At 37.0% G+C, this 18870-nt stretch overlaps 4 protein-coding genes and 2 pseudogenes across 4 annotated transcripts; all 6 read left to right on the top strand.

The window, feature by feature from the left end:
- Positions 1 to 327: 327 nt before the first annotated feature.
- LOC109953415 (olfactory receptor 146-like) lies at positions 328 to 1299 on the top strand. The gene has a single exon (XM_020588895.1). It carries the CDS (start codon positions 328 to 330, stop codon positions 1297 to 1299), a length of 972 nt encoding a protein of 323 aa, XP_020444551.1.
- A 1638-nt stretch (positions 1300 to 2937) lies between these two features.
- On the top strand, positions 2938 to 4345 carry LOC109953414 (olfactory receptor 1500-like; annotated as a pseudogene).
- A 2783-nt stretch (positions 4346 to 7128) lies between these two features.
- Positions 7129 to 8091, top strand: LOC109953413 (olfactory receptor 1M1-like). Its single transcript, XM_020588894.1, has one exon. It carries the CDS (start codon positions 7129 to 7131, stop codon positions 8089 to 8091), a length of 963 nt encoding a protein of 320 aa, XP_020444550.1.
- Positions 8092 to 9129: 1038 nt separating this feature from the next.
- LOC109953412 (olfactory receptor 1M1-like) lies at positions 9130 to 10092 on the top strand. Its single transcript, XM_020588893.1, has one exon. The coding sequence runs from the start codon at positions 9130 to 9132 to the stop codon at positions 10090 to 10092; it is 963 nt and encodes a 320-aa protein (XP_020444549.1).
- A 3810-nt stretch (positions 10093 to 13902) lies between these two features.
- On the top strand, positions 13903 to 17338 carry LOC109953411 (olfactory receptor 8-like; annotated as a pseudogene).
- A 581-nt stretch (positions 17339 to 17919) lies between these two features.
- LOC109953416 (olfactory receptor 1500-like) lies at positions 17920 to 18870 on the top strand. The gene has a single exon (XM_020588896.1). The coding sequence runs from the start codon at positions 17920 to 17922 to the stop codon at positions 18868 to 18870; it is 951 nt and encodes a 316-aa protein (XP_020444552.1).

Raw genomic sequence — 18870 nt, 5'->3', positions numbered from 1 at the left:
AAAATTAAAACAACTTGTGCTATACTTATATTGTGGATACTGCATAGGTTTCTAGTTGATACATGTATCTGAGAATTTCATAAGTAGGTTGAATGAGTGCCACTGAGGTTGGAAAAGGTAGCAGACAGCAGACACAGAATATCTACAGGGGATCAGGTAATGATCCCATTTGTTATGAACTGAGAGGAGGACCGATCCTCTTATTAGCCACTCCAGTCAGAGTAGTTAAAACTTCACAGAGCTTCACAAAGAGAAAAGGATACAGACACAATAAAGAGGGCGCCTGTCTACATTTATCACCGTGCTGTGGACAGGAAAGGTTTTACAATGAATTTTTTCAACTCAGCTTTTGGGACAAACATCACCTTTGTTCGTCCTGCATATTTTATAATAAGTGCGTTTTCTGGATTTCCAGATATCAAGTATTATTATGTCTTTCTTTTTTTACTTTATATTGTTTCAGTGCTGGGAAACACAGTTGTGATGGTAATAATATGTGTTGACCATACTCTGAGAACTCCAAAATATATTGCAGTTTTTAATCTAGCATTTGTGGACCTGTTTGAAGGTACTGCTTTGTTGCCAAAGGTTCTTGACATTTTCCTGTTTGACCATCCCTACATCTCCTACAATGACTGCTTCACACTTCTCTTTTTCTACTATACCTGCATTGTGATGCAGTCATTTAACCTGGTTGCACTCTCTTATGACAGACTGATAGCCATCATCTTCCCACTGCATTATCATGTGAAGGTGACCCACAGGTTCATGTTTTCTTTGATCGCCTCTTTCTGGCTCTATGCTATTACTTTTGCAGTTATTGCAGTCGGCCTTCTCACAAGACATTCCTACTGTAATTCTGTGGTTATTAACAGTTATTTCTGTGACTATGGTCAGATATATCGTCTGGCTTGTGATGACAAAACACGTAGTATCATCGTTAGCATTCTGTCAACAGTTCTTAATCTTTGGCTTCCACTGGTTTTTATTGTGTTTACTTACTTATATATCGGCTATGCTTTAACTAAAGTGGCCACAGTTCATGAGAGAGTGAAGGCTTTTAAAACCTGCACTGCTCATCTTTCATTAGTGGCAGTCTTTTTCCTTCCAGTAATAATTGCAAGTAATTCAATGGGAAATTTAAATCCAAATGCCAGGATCATAAATCTGTCTCTGACCTCTGTGTTTCCTCCCACACTGAACCCAATCATTTATGTTCTGCAGACACAAGAAATCAAAGAATCTGTAAAAAAGTTGTTTAAAATCAGACGGCAGTCAAAAATTGCAGTACATGTGTAAGAATAATGTGAATATTTTTTGATATGTTTAAGATTCTTGTATTTGGCATCATTTGCATTATAGTAAAATAACTTTCTGATCTATATTAATCTTAACATAACAAAAACGTATATATAGTTGGTCATTGTGTTTGGTGACATTTCACACAAATGAGTGTATTTGGCACTTTTTCATCTAGAAAATTATTTTGCATTTATTGTATAACTTAAACTAAGCAAACTGTTACAATCTGCATTTATGGCCATGAATATGTCACATTATAAAGTGGAAACAAAGAGAGGCGTCCTGTTCTTTTTTTTGCACCTCTGCTCTGTGAATTTGTACTGCATTCTTTAGACTCAACAATGCATCAAACCTCTCCATCCACTCTGGATCAGAATTTTTATTTTCTGAGATTTTGTGAGATTAACATAGTCAAATAGCTAAAATGTTTTGACCTGTTTATTCAAAGTGGCTTTTTTAAAAAAAACCTTAGGCCAAATGTGATCTTACGTCTCTTTACTCCTTACTGCAGTGTAATTACAGCATGCTTTGATACACTTTTTGAAGGTACTTATAACGGGAAATGTTTTATATTCTTTAACCATTTTTCATTCAGCTCAAGCTTATTTGTTTTTGCAACAATTAAAAGTACAGCTAAATGAATTGTCAATATTTATGTGCTGTGTTGTCTTCAGTTAAATTTATAGAAAACAATGCTTTTAAAATTGTAATGACAGCAGGAGGACTGGACTGTTTATTTAAACACAACAACCATCTTAAAGTTGATGTGGCAAACTTTTGAAACATATACTTATTTAGAAATTCAGCAGTTGCAGCAAAACATTGTGATCTGACTGTGATTCAGTGGGTAGAGCAGTCATCTCCTAGGTTTGATTCTTGGTGCCTGCAATCAACATGTCCTTGGGCAAGACACTGAACCCCCAAGTTGCCCCAGTGGTTAGAGCCATCGGTGTGACTTGGCGCTGCAGATGGCTACCTCGGTTCTGTACCGAAAACAAATTCCTTGTGTGTGTAACATACTTGGCCAAATAAAGGTGATTATGTGATTCATTTTGTAACATGTTAGTGGTCACTTGGCAAGTGTAGCTTCACTATTCACTAGGTCCTGAGGGCAATACATTTCCCTTTAGTTGCTAATTCCTCAACTGTACTCAAAAGCTAGTTCTTAACTACAGTATCTAATGTGTAGAGTATCTGTGATTATCCTCTGTTCTCATAACTAAGAGTAATCTTTCACATTGTTTTCACATTTAATACATTATAGATTATCTGGGTATCCTCACTTCTATTGATCAGCGTAATCACTGAGTTCATGCAGAAAATAAGATGAAAACATAATTTCAGCAACGTTAACATTTTATATAGCAGCATCTAAAGAATGTTCTTGCGAATTGCATAGCAGTTAATGTTTGTAAGATGAACTTCAAGCTTGTAGATGTTTAACAATTGTGAACAATTAACTTATAACACTGGTGATGTTGTTCAGCACATGAACACAGTTTGATTAACGTTAGATCTGGAGACAATGTGTTTTTCAGTTATGAAAATACATTGTGTAAATTTAAAACTATACAAATCTCTGATACATACTGTAGATAACGCATACTCTCCCATTTGATATGCGTATCTGAGAACATGTTAGGTACTGCAAATGAGTACCATTGAGATTACTGTACTGAAAAAGTGTTTGATGCTGAGTGGCATACATCGAAGAGCCACAGGGGATCAGACATTGACCCTATTAGTCATGAACTCAGATGAAAGCTGCTCCTCTTTTTAGCCACTCCTGTCAGACCAGTTAAAGCTTTCCACAGCTTTATAGTCACAAAGACAACAGGATACAGACACAGCAAAGAGGACATCTGTCTACATTTATGACTGTGCTGCTGACAGAGAACACATCAGTAAGCAGAACAAGCAGCAGGAAAACAAGCAAGAGGCCGACAAACAAGAAGTCAGACAAGTTTTACAGTGAACTTTGTCAACTCAGATCTTGACAAGAACAACAGCTTTGTTTGTCCTGCATATTTTATAATAAGTGGTTTTTCTGGCATCCCAAATGTCAAGTATTATTATGTCTTTCTCTTTTTACTGTTTATAGTTTCAGTGATGGGAAACACAGTTGTGATGTTAATAATATGCTTGGATCATACACTGAGAACTCCAAAATATATTGCAGTTTTTAACCTAGCATTTACAGACCTGGTTGGTAGCTCTGCTTTGTTGCCAAAGGTTCTTGACATTTTCCTGTTTGACCATCCCTACATCTCCTACAATGACTGCTTGACATTCATGTTTTTCTGTTCCGCCTGCATTTCAATGCAGGCTCTTAACCTGGTTGCACTTGCCTATGACAGAATGATAGCCATCATCTTCCCACTGCACTATCATGTGAAGGTGACCCACAGGTTCATGTTTACTTTAATCGCCTCTTTCTGGCTCCTTGCCATTACTACCATACTGACTGGAGCTGGCCTTCTCACAAGACTTTCCTTTTGTAGGTCTGTGGTTATTGACAGTTATTTCTGTGACTATGGTCAGATATACAGACTGGCTTGTGATGATATAACACCCAGCTCCATTCCTAGTGTTTTGTTAACAGTTCTTATTCTTGGCCTTCCAATGGTATTCATACTTTTTACTTACTTATATATTGGGTTTGCTTTGACTAAAGCAAACCCAATAGTGTTTTGTTAACAGTTTTTTATCTAGGGCTTCGGCTGATATTCATCATGTTTACTTACGTATATATCAGCTATGCTTTGACTAAAGTGGCCACAGTTCATGAGAGAGTGAAGGCTTTTAAAACCTGCACAGCTCATCTTTCATTAGTGACAATCTTTTTCTTTCCAATAATAATAGCTGTTACTTCTGCAGGAGTTCTACATCCAAATGCCATGATCATAAATCTGTCTTTGCATTCTGTGCTTCCCCCGTCACTGAACCCGATCATTTATGTTCTGCAGACAAAAGAAACCAAAGAATCTGTAAAAAAAAGTTGTTTAAAATCAGAAAGCATTCCATAATTGCAGTAAGAATGTAGAAATAATGTCTTTGTTGATGTTTTGGACCTTCTGTGTTTGGCATCATTTGCATTACAGTAAAACAAACTGTACAAACATTAGACCTATTTAATCATTAACATAACACTAATGTACAAAAATTCCAGTAATAAGAAGTTATTTTAGAAGATTTAGTGAAATCAAAACCATTTTATTAACTACAATAGACTATAGTGATTTAATTTAACATACTTTCCATTTGTTTGAGAATGGCAAATTTAAACCCAGACAGTAATATATATATATTTATATGTATTCACTAGCTGCTGCTATCCATTATATATCTACTGTATGATAATCCTCTACTTTCATCAGCAAGAGTGACTTCTTTCACATTATTTTCCACAGTGATTTATTAACCCATACTAAAAAGGATGGCATCACATCAAATTTGTGCCACCACCTCAAACAAAAATCAGAATCAGACTCTTTATTGGCCAGGTGCATTGGACACACGAGGAATTTGACTCTGGAACAACAGCTCTCAATGTGCACCAACCAGAATACAAAAAAAAAAAAAAAGCCACATGTTGCACAAGGAGAACACGCCAGATGTTATACCGACAACAAGTAAGAGAACTCCTTTGGTGCAGAAGGGTATTTGCTGCACATTTGCCAGTGGTTTTCCAAAAGAGGTCAATGCTGCAATGAACTGCGCTGGAGACATTTTGTTCAGCCAAAGACATGATCCCAAAAACTGTTGACAAGGGTGGACTTGTGAATAGAAAAGTCATATTCTAATTTTTTTTGCCTACTTAGAGATGATCAGGCTAAACTCTCTGGGTGACTATTTGTTTGCACAGACTGAATCCTGAGGTGACTTGTGGCTTAAAACACTTTGTTGAATGGCACTATTTGTAATTAATTATTGTGATATACTTTTTAGTTTGTACCACCCACCTTTGCCCTGTAGACTTGTGCTAAATAGATTACATGAATCCAGTCATTAAGATGGTCTGTCAGATACTTTATACATTCATATAAAATAAATTAAAATAAAATTTCTTATTTGTTTTGAATGAACTGGGCCCCCATACTCTTTAACTACAGAGCCTTGCTGTTGAAATATGTGCAGAATGTGGTTCGGCATTGTCTTGCTGAAATAAGCAAGGCCTTCTCTGAAAAAGACATCTGAATGGCCGTGTTTATTTGCTCCAAAACCTGTATATATCAATCAGCATGAATGCTGCCTTCAGAGATGTGCTACTCATGTACAGTAGTGTGCACTAATGCATCTCCATGCCACCACTCTGTGCTGGCTTTTGAACTCTTTAACCTGCAGAGTGCAGCTTCTATATGAAAAAGATTTTCAGATTTTCACACTACAGACCACTGTAGTTTTTTAATCTGCCTCAATGTTCTCTGAAAAAGACATCTGAATGGCCGTTTAATCTGCCTCAATGCATCTTAAATGAGCTTCTGCCAAGAGAAGGTGGAAATGCCACTGGATCTTGTTCTTATATGTTTTGTGGATGTAGCAAAGAACCGTGCTCACTGATGGTGGTTTTCAGAGGTGTTGCTAAGCCCATGCAATGATTTTCACTACAGAATCAAGTCAGTTTTTAATGCAGTGTCACCTGAGGTCCCCAAGATCACCACCATTCAATACTAGTTTTCAGCCTTGACCCTTGTTTACAGAGATTTCTTCAAATTCTCTGAATCTTTCAAAAGCTCTAAATTTGCAGTTTTCATTGAGAAACATTATTCTTTAAATTGTTGAGCTATGTATTTGCTTTCACTGTGTGAAAGGCAGCATCCTTACGTCTGAAAGACTCAGCTTCTCTGGGATGCTCTTTTTATACCCAGCCATGACACTGACAAGACATGATTGATCAAGTGATCATTTACATTGTGGTTGTAAGCCTTTCAAACTGGTAATTCTGTTGTCTGCATATGTATACACACCACTGACTGTATATAAATATAGATGCCATGGTGGCTCCTAGAAGTGAAGCCAATGTGAATCAATTGCTCCCTGGTGGCTAGTTGCAGTATAGATCATATATCCCGCCCCCTCTATGTTAGTGGATGGGACATGAGCCAAAATAAACACCTAAAGTGCAAATCAAATACATTTTTCTCAGAGGTGATTTCTATAGTTTTTGGTAGGTATTATCATGCTAAATTGCAGCGCTTGTTTGTTGTGTGTTTTAACATCTCATTGTGCTATGTTATATGATTTTAGTTTTGCATTTTGTTAAGCAACATTTGTTTTAAAAAAAAGTGCTATAAAAATACAATTGCTGTTGCTATAACAGGAATGGCAAGAAAAGAGTTTTGAAGAGAAGGAAGAAAAGAAAGTAAGAAAATTTAGATAGCCTACACTGCAACATAACATTGGTAAAGCTGTAAATTTTAGGGTGTAGTCATTTCATCTTTTTTTACAGTCACTAAATATACTTTATACCTGGCACTGGTTCTCATCTTGGTACTGCTTCTACACTGTGCCGTTAACTAAAACTTAACTACCCTGGTGAAAATAGCTGATTGAGTTTATTACATCAGCAGATAGATGGCATAAAGAATGAAACAGTTACACATTGAACTGTGTCTATTTTAGGATCATGTGACAGCCACTTGCACTTCCCCTGTCTCACAACGACAGAGAAATATAAATAACACTTCTCTCACAGCACAGCTCACTTTAGGGAACTGTGAACTAGATGTCGTCTGAGGTGAGTTTAGTTACAATAGTTCCCATCAGTTAGCTGTGCAATCCTTCATTAAATATTGCTTGTTCTTTTGACACCTAGTGGAAGAAATAATGAACGCAGAACAGAAAGCTGCTACCACATTCAATGCCACATTTGTTCGCCCTGTAAAATTCTATCTCAGTGGGTTTACTGACATCCCTCATGTTAAATATTTCTATGTCTTCCTGTGTTTTGTCTATATCATGACTGTTCTTGGGAATGGCCTCCTCCTCTCAGTGATTTACCTGGACAAGACTCTTCATACTCCTAAATACATGACTGTGTTCAACCTGGCTTTGACAGATTTGTGTGGGAGCACTGCTCTCATCCCAAAGGCCTTGGACATATTTTTGTTTGACAGGAGATATATCGTCTATGAGACTTGTTTGAGTTACATGTTCTTTGTTTTGTTCTTTGGATGTGTGCAGTCATGGACACTTGTGATTATGGCATATGATAGATTTATAGCAATTTGCTTCCCTTTAAGGTATCATAGTATTGTGAACAAACCAGCTATTACTGCAGTGCTGCTGTTTGTGTGGGTTTTTGTATTAAGTGTAATAGCATGCATGGTTGGCTTAATAGATCGTCTCTATTTCTGTGGTTCTTTGGAGATACAAAGTTTTTTCTGTGATCATGGACCAACATTTCGTTTGGCCTGTAATGACACGTCCTTAAATTACATAATGGGACTTTTTGTGGTAGCTATAGTTGTCTGTATTCCTCTTGTATTGATATCATTGACATATATTTGCATTGCCATAGCACTGAGCAGGATTGCATCAGGACAGGAACGACTCAAACCATTGAAAACTTGTACTACTCACTTGTTTCTTGTGGCTATTTTCTTCTTGCCAGTCTTAGGAACCAACCTAACTGCAACAATCTCCTCTATCCATCCTAATGCCAGGATCATAAACTCTGCTTTGACACACACCATACCAGCTTTGCTCAATCCATTTATATACACCTTAAAGACAGAAGAGGTGTTGACTTCTATCAGGAGACTTTGCAAAGCTAATAGACTGATGTAGAGAGGAGTTTTTTTACCGGCTTTGCAGATTTTTTTTTTTTTTTAATGATTTTACAGTAGACATGAAGCAGGGCAGTCAGCTTGGCGAGTTACATTATTTTAATGCCCACCAGCTGAATGTTGTCCTTGGTGATTTTATCTTGGAACTGTGGCTCAGTGTGACTGGCTTGATGGAGCAGACCAGAGCAGGGATAGGAAGGGCTGGGCAGGGCAGACGCAATCAATTTTACTCTCATGCTAACGCTAGCTTGTTTTTCAAATGTTACATATTGTAGCTTTAAAGAGAAGTACACATTTTCTCTTGCATTTTTTTTGTAACCCCCCCCCCCCCCCCCACACTAATTTTGGTGGCTACATATTCAGCTATTTTCTATATCATAATTTTTTTTTTTCTTACACTGCTTTCAGTCAGTGAGCATTTGCCCTGACAAGGCTGGTACCCAGCAGCACTGCTGGTGTAAAATTATCTAATTTGTATCAGTGGGGAGCATTGTTTCCACTGTGGCTCCAGGCTACTTTTGAAAATATTGTGAATTAATAGGTCTACATTTTAAAAGGTTGTAAATCTCTAAAAAAAAGTTCATTTATAAAGAGCCTACACTGCAACATAACAATGGTAAAACTGTAACTTTTAGGGTGTAGTCATTTCATCTTTTTTTACAGTCACTAAATATACTTTATACCTGGCACTGGTTCTCATCTTGGTACTGCTTCTACACTGTGCCGTTAACTAAAACTTAACTACCCTGGTGAAAATAGCTGATTGAGTTTATTACATCAGCAGATAGATGGCATAAAGAATGAAACAGTTACACATTGAACTGTGTCTATTTTAGGATCATGCGACAGCCACCTGCACTTCCACTGTCTCACAACGACAGAGAAGTATAAATAACACTTCTCTCACAGCACAGCTCACGTTAGGGAACTGTGAACTAGATGTCGTCTGAGGTGAGTTTAGTTACAATAGTTCCCATCAGTCAGCTGTGCAATCCTTCATTAAATATTGTTGTTTTTTTGACACCTAGTGAAAGAAATAATGAACGCAGAACAGAAAGCTGCTACCACATTCAATGCCACATTTGTTCACTCTGTGAAATTCTATCTCAGTGGGTTTTCCGAAGTCCCTCATGCTCAGTATTTTTATGTGTTTCTGTGTTTTGTCTATATCATGACTGTTCTTGGGAATGGCCTCCTCCTCTTAGTGATTTACCTGGACAAGACTCTTCATACTCCTAAATACATGATTGTGTTCAACCTGGCTTTGACAGATTTGTGTGGGAGCACTGCTCTCATCCCAAAGGTCTTGGACATATTTTTGTTTGACAGGAGATATATCGTCTATGAGACTTGTTTGAGTTACATGTTCTTTGTTTTGTTCTTTGGATGTGTGCAGTCATGGACACTTGTGATTATGGCATATGATAGATTTATAGCAATTTGCTTCCCTTTAAGGTATCATAGTATTGTGAACAAACCAGCTATTACTGCAGTGCTGCTGTTTGTGTGGGTTTTTGTATTAAGTGTAATAGCATGCATGGTTGGCTTAATAGATCGTCTCTATTTCTGTGGTTCTTTGGAGATACAAAGCTTTTTCTGTGATCACGGACCAACATTTAGTTTGGCTTGTAATGACACATCCTTAAATTACATAATGGGATATTTTGTTGTAGGTATAATGGTTTGTATTCCTCTTATATTGATATCACTGACATATGTTTGCATTGCCATAGCACTGAGCAGGATTGCATCAAGAGAGGAACGACTCAAACCATTGAAAACTTGTACTTCTCACTTGATTATTGTCGCTCTTTTCTTCTTACCATTCTTAGGAACCAACTTAACTGCAACAATCTCCTCTATCCATCCTAATGCCAGGATCATAAACTCTGCTTTGACACACACCATACCAGCTTTGCTCAATCCATTTATATACACCTTAAAGACAGAAGAGGTGTTGACTTCTATCAGGAAACTTTGCAAAGCTAATAGACTGAGGTAGGGATGCAACAATAGCACTTTTTTTTTTAGACCATATACAAGTACTTTTGAGTACATTTGAGTACTCACTCATACTGTGTATCAATACAAGTACTTAATAATGATCCAATGTTTTCGCTTTAAAAATGACTATAAAAGTGCAATGGCTTAGTTAGGAATATGTTTTTATTTTCATATTTACTTTTTCATTATGATTTAATAAAGCATGTAACACTAGGCTGTGAAACTTACCTCGAAAGTTTTTATAATAAGAATCACAACACTGCCTCCATGCCTATTGAATATAATATGTAACTGACTGAATGTCTGTAGCCTACTACACAGCATAGTGTAATACAGTCTGTTGAGATGAAATTATTTCATCATTCCCCTGCACATCTGGGTTTAGTAGCGCATATAGCAATTGATGGATATATTAAATGTTTAATTTAATGAGGGTGAATGTTGTTACTTTAAAGTGGCTACTCTGTCGTTTGCAACATCTTTTTCAAGGTGGACTTGGCCAGGAAGGCAGGATTACTTTCAAAGATGACAATACAACATATAACATATATTTAACCAACTAAAAACAAGGTATTTTTATTCTAAGCTTCTAAAGTTAAAAACATGTTTTCTTTTCTGTCTCTATGTGTATGCATCTGTCTCGTGATCTAAGATCATGATTTGTACATTAACTTTGTCAAATAATTTAGCAAACATATGACAAAAGTTGTCTAGAATTTCTTTAGGAATGAAAATATGCCAGTGACTCTGCATAAAGAGCACAATGATGAGTTTGAAGTTTGTGATAAACTCTTTATAACAAATGGCTATTTTTTTTCTCCATTGAGTGTCAACATTGTTGGAAGCTTTTTTCCCTTGAATTAATTAGCTTTGCTTTGTCTGCATCCACTATTAGATAGCGCAGAATGTAAAGGGACCATAAATCATTAATTGAAGTGTATTGTGTTATAGTGCATGAAGCAGCTATTAGCTGTTGCACACCGAGTCCTACCTGAAGGATAATAAGTTACATCAGTGTATTGCTTAGTCAAGCAACCTTATGGTAAGCAGCCTGTGCTGTAGCAGGCATGATCCACAGAATCTAACAATTCAGACAAATCAATAAATAAAGCCGCATAGCTCTGCTTATAAAGTAGAACACGCAGGACTGGTTGAGTCCAACAGAATTATATCACTTATTACCTTTGAATGCAGCAGCAGTAGTATTACTATGGAGCTTGTAAATCCACACTGATGCTCACATAAAATACCCTTATACAAAAACTGTTTCAACTTGTTACTCAGAAGTATTGGAAGAATTTTATGCAGTAGAGGAAATAGGCCCATAATTATTTAAAGTAGAAACATTATCACCTTTTAACAAAAGTGTAACAAAAGCTGATTTCAAGAGTTTGGGATTCTCTTGTAAGATTGAAAATGTGTGTGAGAGGAAGAGCATTAAAATATATGAGCTTTTAAAAAATAAGACTAAGCAAATTGGACCAACAGCTTTCCTTATATCTAGTTTTATAAGGATTCATGTAGCTCAGAGAAGGAAACAGCTTTCACTCACATGGTTAGTAGCATCCAATACATTTACAGTTGTCAGACTTGAAACAGCACCCAAATGTTCATTTAAACAATTCAAAACACTAGTTTATTACACATTGTAGTTGTTTTTTAAATAATGCATGAAGACAAAAAAAAATTAAAGTTTTTGTCAGAAGATAAGGATTGACTACATTTCCATATCTTTCTAGGGTCATTAAACTAAATTCAAATTACAGGCCTTAATGTTCAGTTCTGTTTTTGTCAGATCTCGTGGCTGACAGCACATTTGTTTTGTAGTATATTATGTATATTTGTGTGAACTATATTCATAACTACCCTGGGACAAATGAGGGTAAATGTATTTCTGGATTTTGATAGTGCAGAATTAACATTCCAGGTGGCTGTTACTGGTAATGCATGATACAACAAAATGCGAGAGGTGTCTTACCACAGTCATACACCAGTTTTAAAGGTATTGTTGATGTTAGTTGCTGCCTAGTTTGATAAATCAGAATCAGAATTGTCTTTAATGGCTAAGTATGTTTGAACATAGAACACTTTGACTCCGGTACAGAGGCTCTCTATGTGCTGCAAGGCAACAGGAATAAAAAAATATCAATGGCAAGAAAAATTAAAAAACAGAAATACAACTACAAATCAACAGTGTGTGGATCCAAGTAGGAAATGTGTGCAATCAAAAAGGATTGAGGTAATGACAGACAGCATTTATAAATATATGTACATTATGGCAGAAGAGCTTTCAGACTGATATATACAGTGATTATATTTACAGTTTATTGCATCAGTGCTGATTGCTGTGTCCACTCATTCAGTCATGGATTAACTGTTCATCATGTAAAATGGTACAGGGGAAGAAACGGTCCTTGTGTCTGGTTATTTTGTCATACAGTGTCCTGTAGTACCATCCAGACTGGAGGAGTTCAAACACACTTACAAGGTGTCATGCAAATGTAAATTTTGACATGAATGTTTGCCTTTCCACACTGTGAATCCCATTTATCACCGCTTTTTCTAACTATAAATCAGTTCAGTGCTGGGCTGTGATTTTGCTGAACCCAGGTGTAACCCATGCTAGAGCAATATTAAAGTCTGGGTAAAACTGCTCTGATATGAGTAAAGTAAGAGTAAATGTATATGTTCACTAATTACTTTAATTGCCATTACTGAACATTTTTTGCAGGAGCTACTGCAATGGCACAGCAGCATTTTATTCTGTTAAACTTTGCATGTTGATACCTTCATATTTTAGTCAAAGCCCTACTGTACAGTGCTGCTGACAAGTTCCAGGGATTACATAATTCAGCAGTGAGTAGGAGAAAGTCCCGTGGCATGTATTACATGTACTTTTCATTGCACATCGAGGGGTAGAGGGGACTGCTGGCTGCTAAGCTACTGGCAGGACAACTATATACACTGAAGATGGTCTATTTGTGTTGAGTACTCGAGTAAAAGACAAAATAACAAGTACAAAACAAGAAGACAGAAAACAATAATCTATATATATATATAAGTTAAAAAAGAACTATTTGGTATGTATAATGATTTCTGGAAAAGCTTAAGGATAAGTAGACACTTTCATACTTTCTCTCTGCATGCTAAAATCCTCCCAAAAAGAATGATTCCTAGATTAATACCAGGTGTCTATAATAGGTTTATTCATTCATTTTCTACCGCTTAGTCCCTGAACGGGGTCACGGGTGGGGCTGGAGCCAATCCCGGCCGGCAATCGGGCGAAGGCGGGGTACACCCTGGACAGGTCGCCAATCCATCGCAGGGCTAACACATAGACGAACCACCACACATACACGCACGCACTCCTATGGGCAATTTAGAGACACCAATCAACCTAAGCTGCATGTCTTTGGTCAGTGGGAGGAAGCCGGAGCACCCGGAGAGAACCCACGCAAGCATGGGGAGAACATGCAAACTCCACACAGAAAGGTCCCAGGTGGGGCCCGAACCCGGAACCTTCTCACTGTGAGGCAACGGCGCTAACCACTGTGCCACCGTGCTGCCCCCTATAATATAATAGGTTTACTATTTGTTAAATCACTATAATATTTATCATTTGTTGTAATTTTGTCCACTTTCTACACTGTTTCATTAACAAATTAAGTATCCTGCTGACAACAATAGTCAACTGCATCATCACATCGATGACAATGTATGAGACAGTTAAAGATTGAATATTATCACTATCTTTGACATGATCATGTGACACAGTTATCTGCATTTCTTGTATTTCTACTGGTTCGTAATGAAAAGGATTAAACATAATGAGCTGGTCTCTTACAACACAGCTCACTTTATGGAACTGCACACTCAATACTGTCTGAAGTGGAGTTTACAACGGTCACCACCAGTCAACTGTGTCATCCTTTTATTATACAATATATTGCATCATTTTCTCTTCTTATATCCAGAGAAACAGATAATGAACTGAGAAGTTTCCACATTTAATGCTACATTTGTTCGTCCTTCAAAATTCTTATAAAACAGTGGGTTTTGTAACATCCCTCATGTGAATTATTTCTATGTCTTCCTGTGTTTTGTCTATATCCTCACTGTTCTGGGGATTGGCCTCCTCCTCTCAGTGATTTACTTGGTCAAGACTCTTCATACTCCTAAATACATGATTGTGTTCAACCTGGCTTTGACAGATTTGTGTGGGAGCACTGCTCTCATCCCAAAACTCTTGGATACATTTTTGTTTGACAACAGATCTATGAGGATTGTTTAAGTTACATGTTTGTTTTGTTCTTTGGATGTGTGCAGTCATGGACACTTGTGATTATAGCATATGACAGATTTATAGCAGTTTGCTTCCCTTTAAGGTATCATAGTATTGTGACTAAATTATTTATTGCTGTAGTGCTGCTGTTTCTATGGGGAATTTTTTTGCGTCTAATAGCATACAGTACATGGTTGGACTAATAGATTGCCTCTCTTTCTGTGGATCTGTGGTGATACAAAGCTTTTACTGTGTTTCTACACCAGCATATCATCTAACCTGTAATGACAAGTCTGTAAATTACATAGTATCAAATGTTGCCTTTATTATAATAATTTGTTTTCCTCCTATATTAATAGCTCTAACATACTGTATATTTGCATTGCCATATCACTGAGCAGGATTGCATCAAGAGAGAAACCACTCAAACCATCCAAAACTGGTTATATTTTATCTACCAATTTTGGGCACCAACACACATCCATCCCAATGTTCATATCATAAATTTTACACTGACCCTCAACATACCACCTTTGCTCAATCCTGTTATTTACTATCAAAAGACAGAGAAACTTTGGTGCTCTATCAGGAAACTTTGCAAAGCCAGTGGAATAAGCAACATAACCCTATGCAAGAAGGTGAACTCTTTACCACTGTTACATTTATCATAAATGTGTTTAGCAACTTTTCAGTTTTAACTTCCTTGTAGTAAATATTACAATTTTACTCTTAAGTTGTAATTATGTGTTTTTTGTCATTTACTGTTTGTTACTGTTTCAGAAATCATGTAATGATCACTCTTGTAAAATGAAATTATGTTAATCTGTTGTGATCTACACTGATAAGATGAAAAACAAAAAAACTCCATCAGCAACCACTGGTTTACATGTTTAAGAAATCTTTAAATATAAAAACTATATTAAAATATTACTAATTATAACATACACTAGTCTAGAATGAAAATACATTACATCCATCTTTTACATATGTTTTCAAATCTAGGAAATTGCATAGTGATACATTTCTAATAAGTTACATGTTACACATAAATTCTTGCTGTATCAACGTCAGTAAAGAAATGGATCCATATATGATTTAGTTTTTACAGCAATTAAAAGAATCATCAAAAATGCTTTGGTAGTATTAGCAACCTCTTTTATAAGGGAGACCTGTCCATGGATGACAGCTAACAAGAGTAAACGTAAAGAGAAACTAAAAACCTGGAAAAAAATGTATGGACAGTCAAATAAACTAACAAGGAAATACTGTGCGATTAGCGTAATGTATCACAGAACATGATGAGTCACTGGCTTGAACTTGGTAATAAGTCTTTTGTCTTTCTTTTTTCTTCTCATATTGTCAACAGTGTCTTTTTTTCTTGAATTAAGAGCAAATTATACTTACCACTGAGGTCTAGAGACATAATTTTCAACACAAGTGTAACAAAAGCTGACTTTCAGAGTTTTTCGTGTAATATTGAAAATGTAGCAGTGCAGTGGTTAGCGCTAGTTTTCAGGTTTAGTGTTCAGGTTGAACATCATACTCATGAGGACTGCAAGAAAAAAAACAGTCAGAAGAAGTCACAAGTATGAAGCAGCAAAGCAAAAGTTTGCTCCCTCTGAATTTATGGACATGCAGTTTTTATTATGTCAAAAGCAGAATTATTAAATTCATTAATCATTTTTCCCCCTGCTGGCACTATTGCGTACTTATGCAACCCTATTAGTGCACTATCATTCACATTATTTATATGCACTTCTGGTTAGATTCCATCTACATTTTGTTTTTACTTGTTCAAAAAAAATATAGTTGAATCAAATCTAAATCTCAAATACTATTGCACATCAAAAATAAGTTCTACCAGGATATAGTTCTTTTGGTTATGACAACAAGTGAGGGAACAGTGCATAAGTGATTCATCTCTAGTTACTGACAGTCCAGTACAGTGAATGGGAAGAAGAGGAACACGTCTGTGCAGATTCTCAGTCATCCAGGTCATAGTAAACTGAAAAAAGATTTCTAGGTCGAATACGTTTCACCTCTCATCTAAGCCTCATGGTGTCCTTGGGCAAGAGGCTTGGATGAGAGGTGAAACATCTTCATCCTAGAAATCTAGTCCAGTTGATTTTTTCTAAGTTTTTTCATAAGAAGAGGAACCTGCTGTTGCTGACTAGACTTCAACTAAATGTTCAGAATCAGTTTTATTGGCCAGGTGTGTCGGACACATGAGGAATTTGACTCTGGCACAGCGGCTCTCAATGAGTACATGTCAACAAGCAAGGGAATGTTTCAGGAATGGCAGGATTGTTTTTAAATTCCCTATAAAGTAAGTCATTTTTCAGAAGTAGCAGGAGGCAGCTCTCTTAGCTTTAACACACCTATTTTCATTTAGCTCCCTACACTCTCAGTGTAGCGTTGTGCAGTATCATTCATCATGTATCTGGGTGTGGCTGTGGTCGGGGGCGACTGTGGTTCAGTGGGTAGAGTAGTTGTCTCTCAACCGGAGGGTTGGTTCAAATCACAGTGCCTACATGCCCTAAGTGTCCTTGGGCAAGACACTGAACCCCCAAGTTGCCCCCAGTGGTTAAAGCCATCCATGTGAATTGGTGCCTCAGTTCTGTCCCTGATGCTAATTCCTTGTGTGTGTAACATACTTGGCCAAATAAAGGTGATTATCCTTATCTGCTTTCATGACTGGGTGTGATGTCACAGCGAGCACAGTTTCAGGCCATGCCATCATAAATCTTCAGAGCCCCACAATAAGCAACACCATTTTCCAAATCTAACCTACCCCTGAAACAAGCCATCCCCGAATCCCATCTTTGCCCAAGCAAAGAGCAGATATGTGGCTTGACATGCAATATCTGCATTGTATTTGCTCAGGTTAAGCAGTGGCTGGCACACCTGGAAGGTAATGGCAGTCATCACTGACCTGGTGTCCACTCAACTGTCCAACCACTGACAGTGTCAAACATGAAAAAATACACCACTATCAACCAAACTGAGTCAATGACTATATCATCACCAATAGAAAGTTGGCATGGGTGTAGGAGTGAAGGCAAGTCTACAGGGTCATTGGGTGGGCACCCTTTCACTAACCGGTGTTACAGTATAATCCATTAATATGATATACTGCACATTACTCTGAAATGTGCCATTATGCATAATGAGTATTTTTGATACTTCCAGCATATTTTGAATGTACTTGTAACAAAATATTTTTTCACTTTACACTGTGGCATTGCTACTTTTACTTATGTAAACAATCTGACTACTTCCTCCACCACTGCAATAAGAATAATGATAAGGATAAGGAAATAGTCACACAATAACATTATTTGATAAAAATGTTAAGGAGGGCTCTTTCTCTTTGTTACCACCTCTCTCAGCAAAGATAAAACTTGACAGAGCTCTGTCATCAGAAAGAGAGCGAGAGACAAGCTCACCTCCATCTACATAAGACAACACTGCTGACACAGAAGATGACACTGCTCTCTATAAATCACTGTGCTGTGGACAGTGAAAGCCAAATAACCTGTTACAATGGAGTTATTCAACTCAGCTCTTGGTAAAAACATGACTTTAGTGCATCCTGCATATTTCATAATAAGTGGACTTGTTGGCATACCTGATATCAAGTATTATTATGTCTTTCTCTTTGTTGTTTATATTGTTGCAGTGGTGGGAAATACATCTGTGATGGCTGTAATATACTTGGATCATAATCTGAGATCTCCAAAATATATTGCAGTTTTTAATTTAGCATTTACAGACCTGTTTGAAAGCTCTGCTTTGGTGCCTAAGGTTCTTGACATCTTTTTGTTTGACCATCCCTTCATCTCCTACAACAACTGTTTGACATTCATGTTTTTCTGCTTCACTTGCCTTTCAATGCAACCTCTTAATCTGGTTGCACTCTCCTATGACAGACTGATAGCCATCATCTTCCCACTGCACTATCATGTGAAGGTGACCCACAAGTTTATGTTTTCTTTAATTGCCTTTTTCTGGTTTGTCGTCATTACTTTTACACTCATTGCAGTCGGCCTTCTCACCAGACTTTCCTATTGCAAGTCTTTGGTTATTACCAGCTATTTCTGTGACCATGGCCAGATATATAGACTGGCTTGTAATGACAACACTCCAAGCACTGTCATTGCTATGTTGGTACCATTTCTTATTCTTTGGCTTCCACTGCTATTTATCTTGTTAAGCTATTCATATATTGGCTATGTATTATCTAAAATAGCCACAGTTAAGGAAAGAGGGAAGGCCTTTAAAACCTGCACAGCTCATCTTTCGTTGGTGGCGATCTATTTCATCCCAATGTTAATTGCATTTACTATGAGTGCAAATATACATCCAAATGCCAGGATCATAAACATGTCTCTGACCTCAGTGTTTCCACCCATGTTGAATCCAGTTATTTATGTTCTGCAGACACAAGAAATCAAAATTACAGTTAAAAAATTACTGAAAATCAGAAAGCAATAG

The sequence above is a fragment of the Monopterus albus genome, unplaced genomic scaffold (genome assembly GCF_001952655.1).
Source record: "Monopterus albus unplaced genomic scaffold, M_albus_1.0 scaffold659.1, whole genome shotgun sequence".
Taxonomy (NCBI): domain Eukaryota; kingdom Metazoa; phylum Chordata; class Actinopteri; order Synbranchiformes; family Synbranchidae; genus Monopterus; species Monopterus albus.
Note: the sequence above shows the minus strand (reverse complement) of the source record. Positions and strands in the feature narration are given on the sequence as shown.

Bases quoted from the DNA above. Each gene is read 5' to 3' on its own strand.
- LOC109953415 (XM_020588895.1), top strand. From the start codon at position 328: ATGAATTTTTTCAACTCAGCTTTTGGGACAAACATCACCTTTGTTCGT.
- LOC109953412 (XM_020588893.1), top strand. From the start codon at position 9,130: ATGAACGCAGAACAGAAAGCTGCTACCACATTCAATGCCACATTTGTT.
- LOC109953416 (XM_020588896.1), top strand. From the start codon at position 17,920: ATGGAGTTATTCAACTCAGCTCTTGGTAAAAACATGACTTTAGTGCAT.
- LOC109953413 (XM_020588894.1), top strand. From the start codon at position 7,129: ATGAACGCAGAACAGAAAGCTGCTACCACATTCAATGCCACATTTGTT.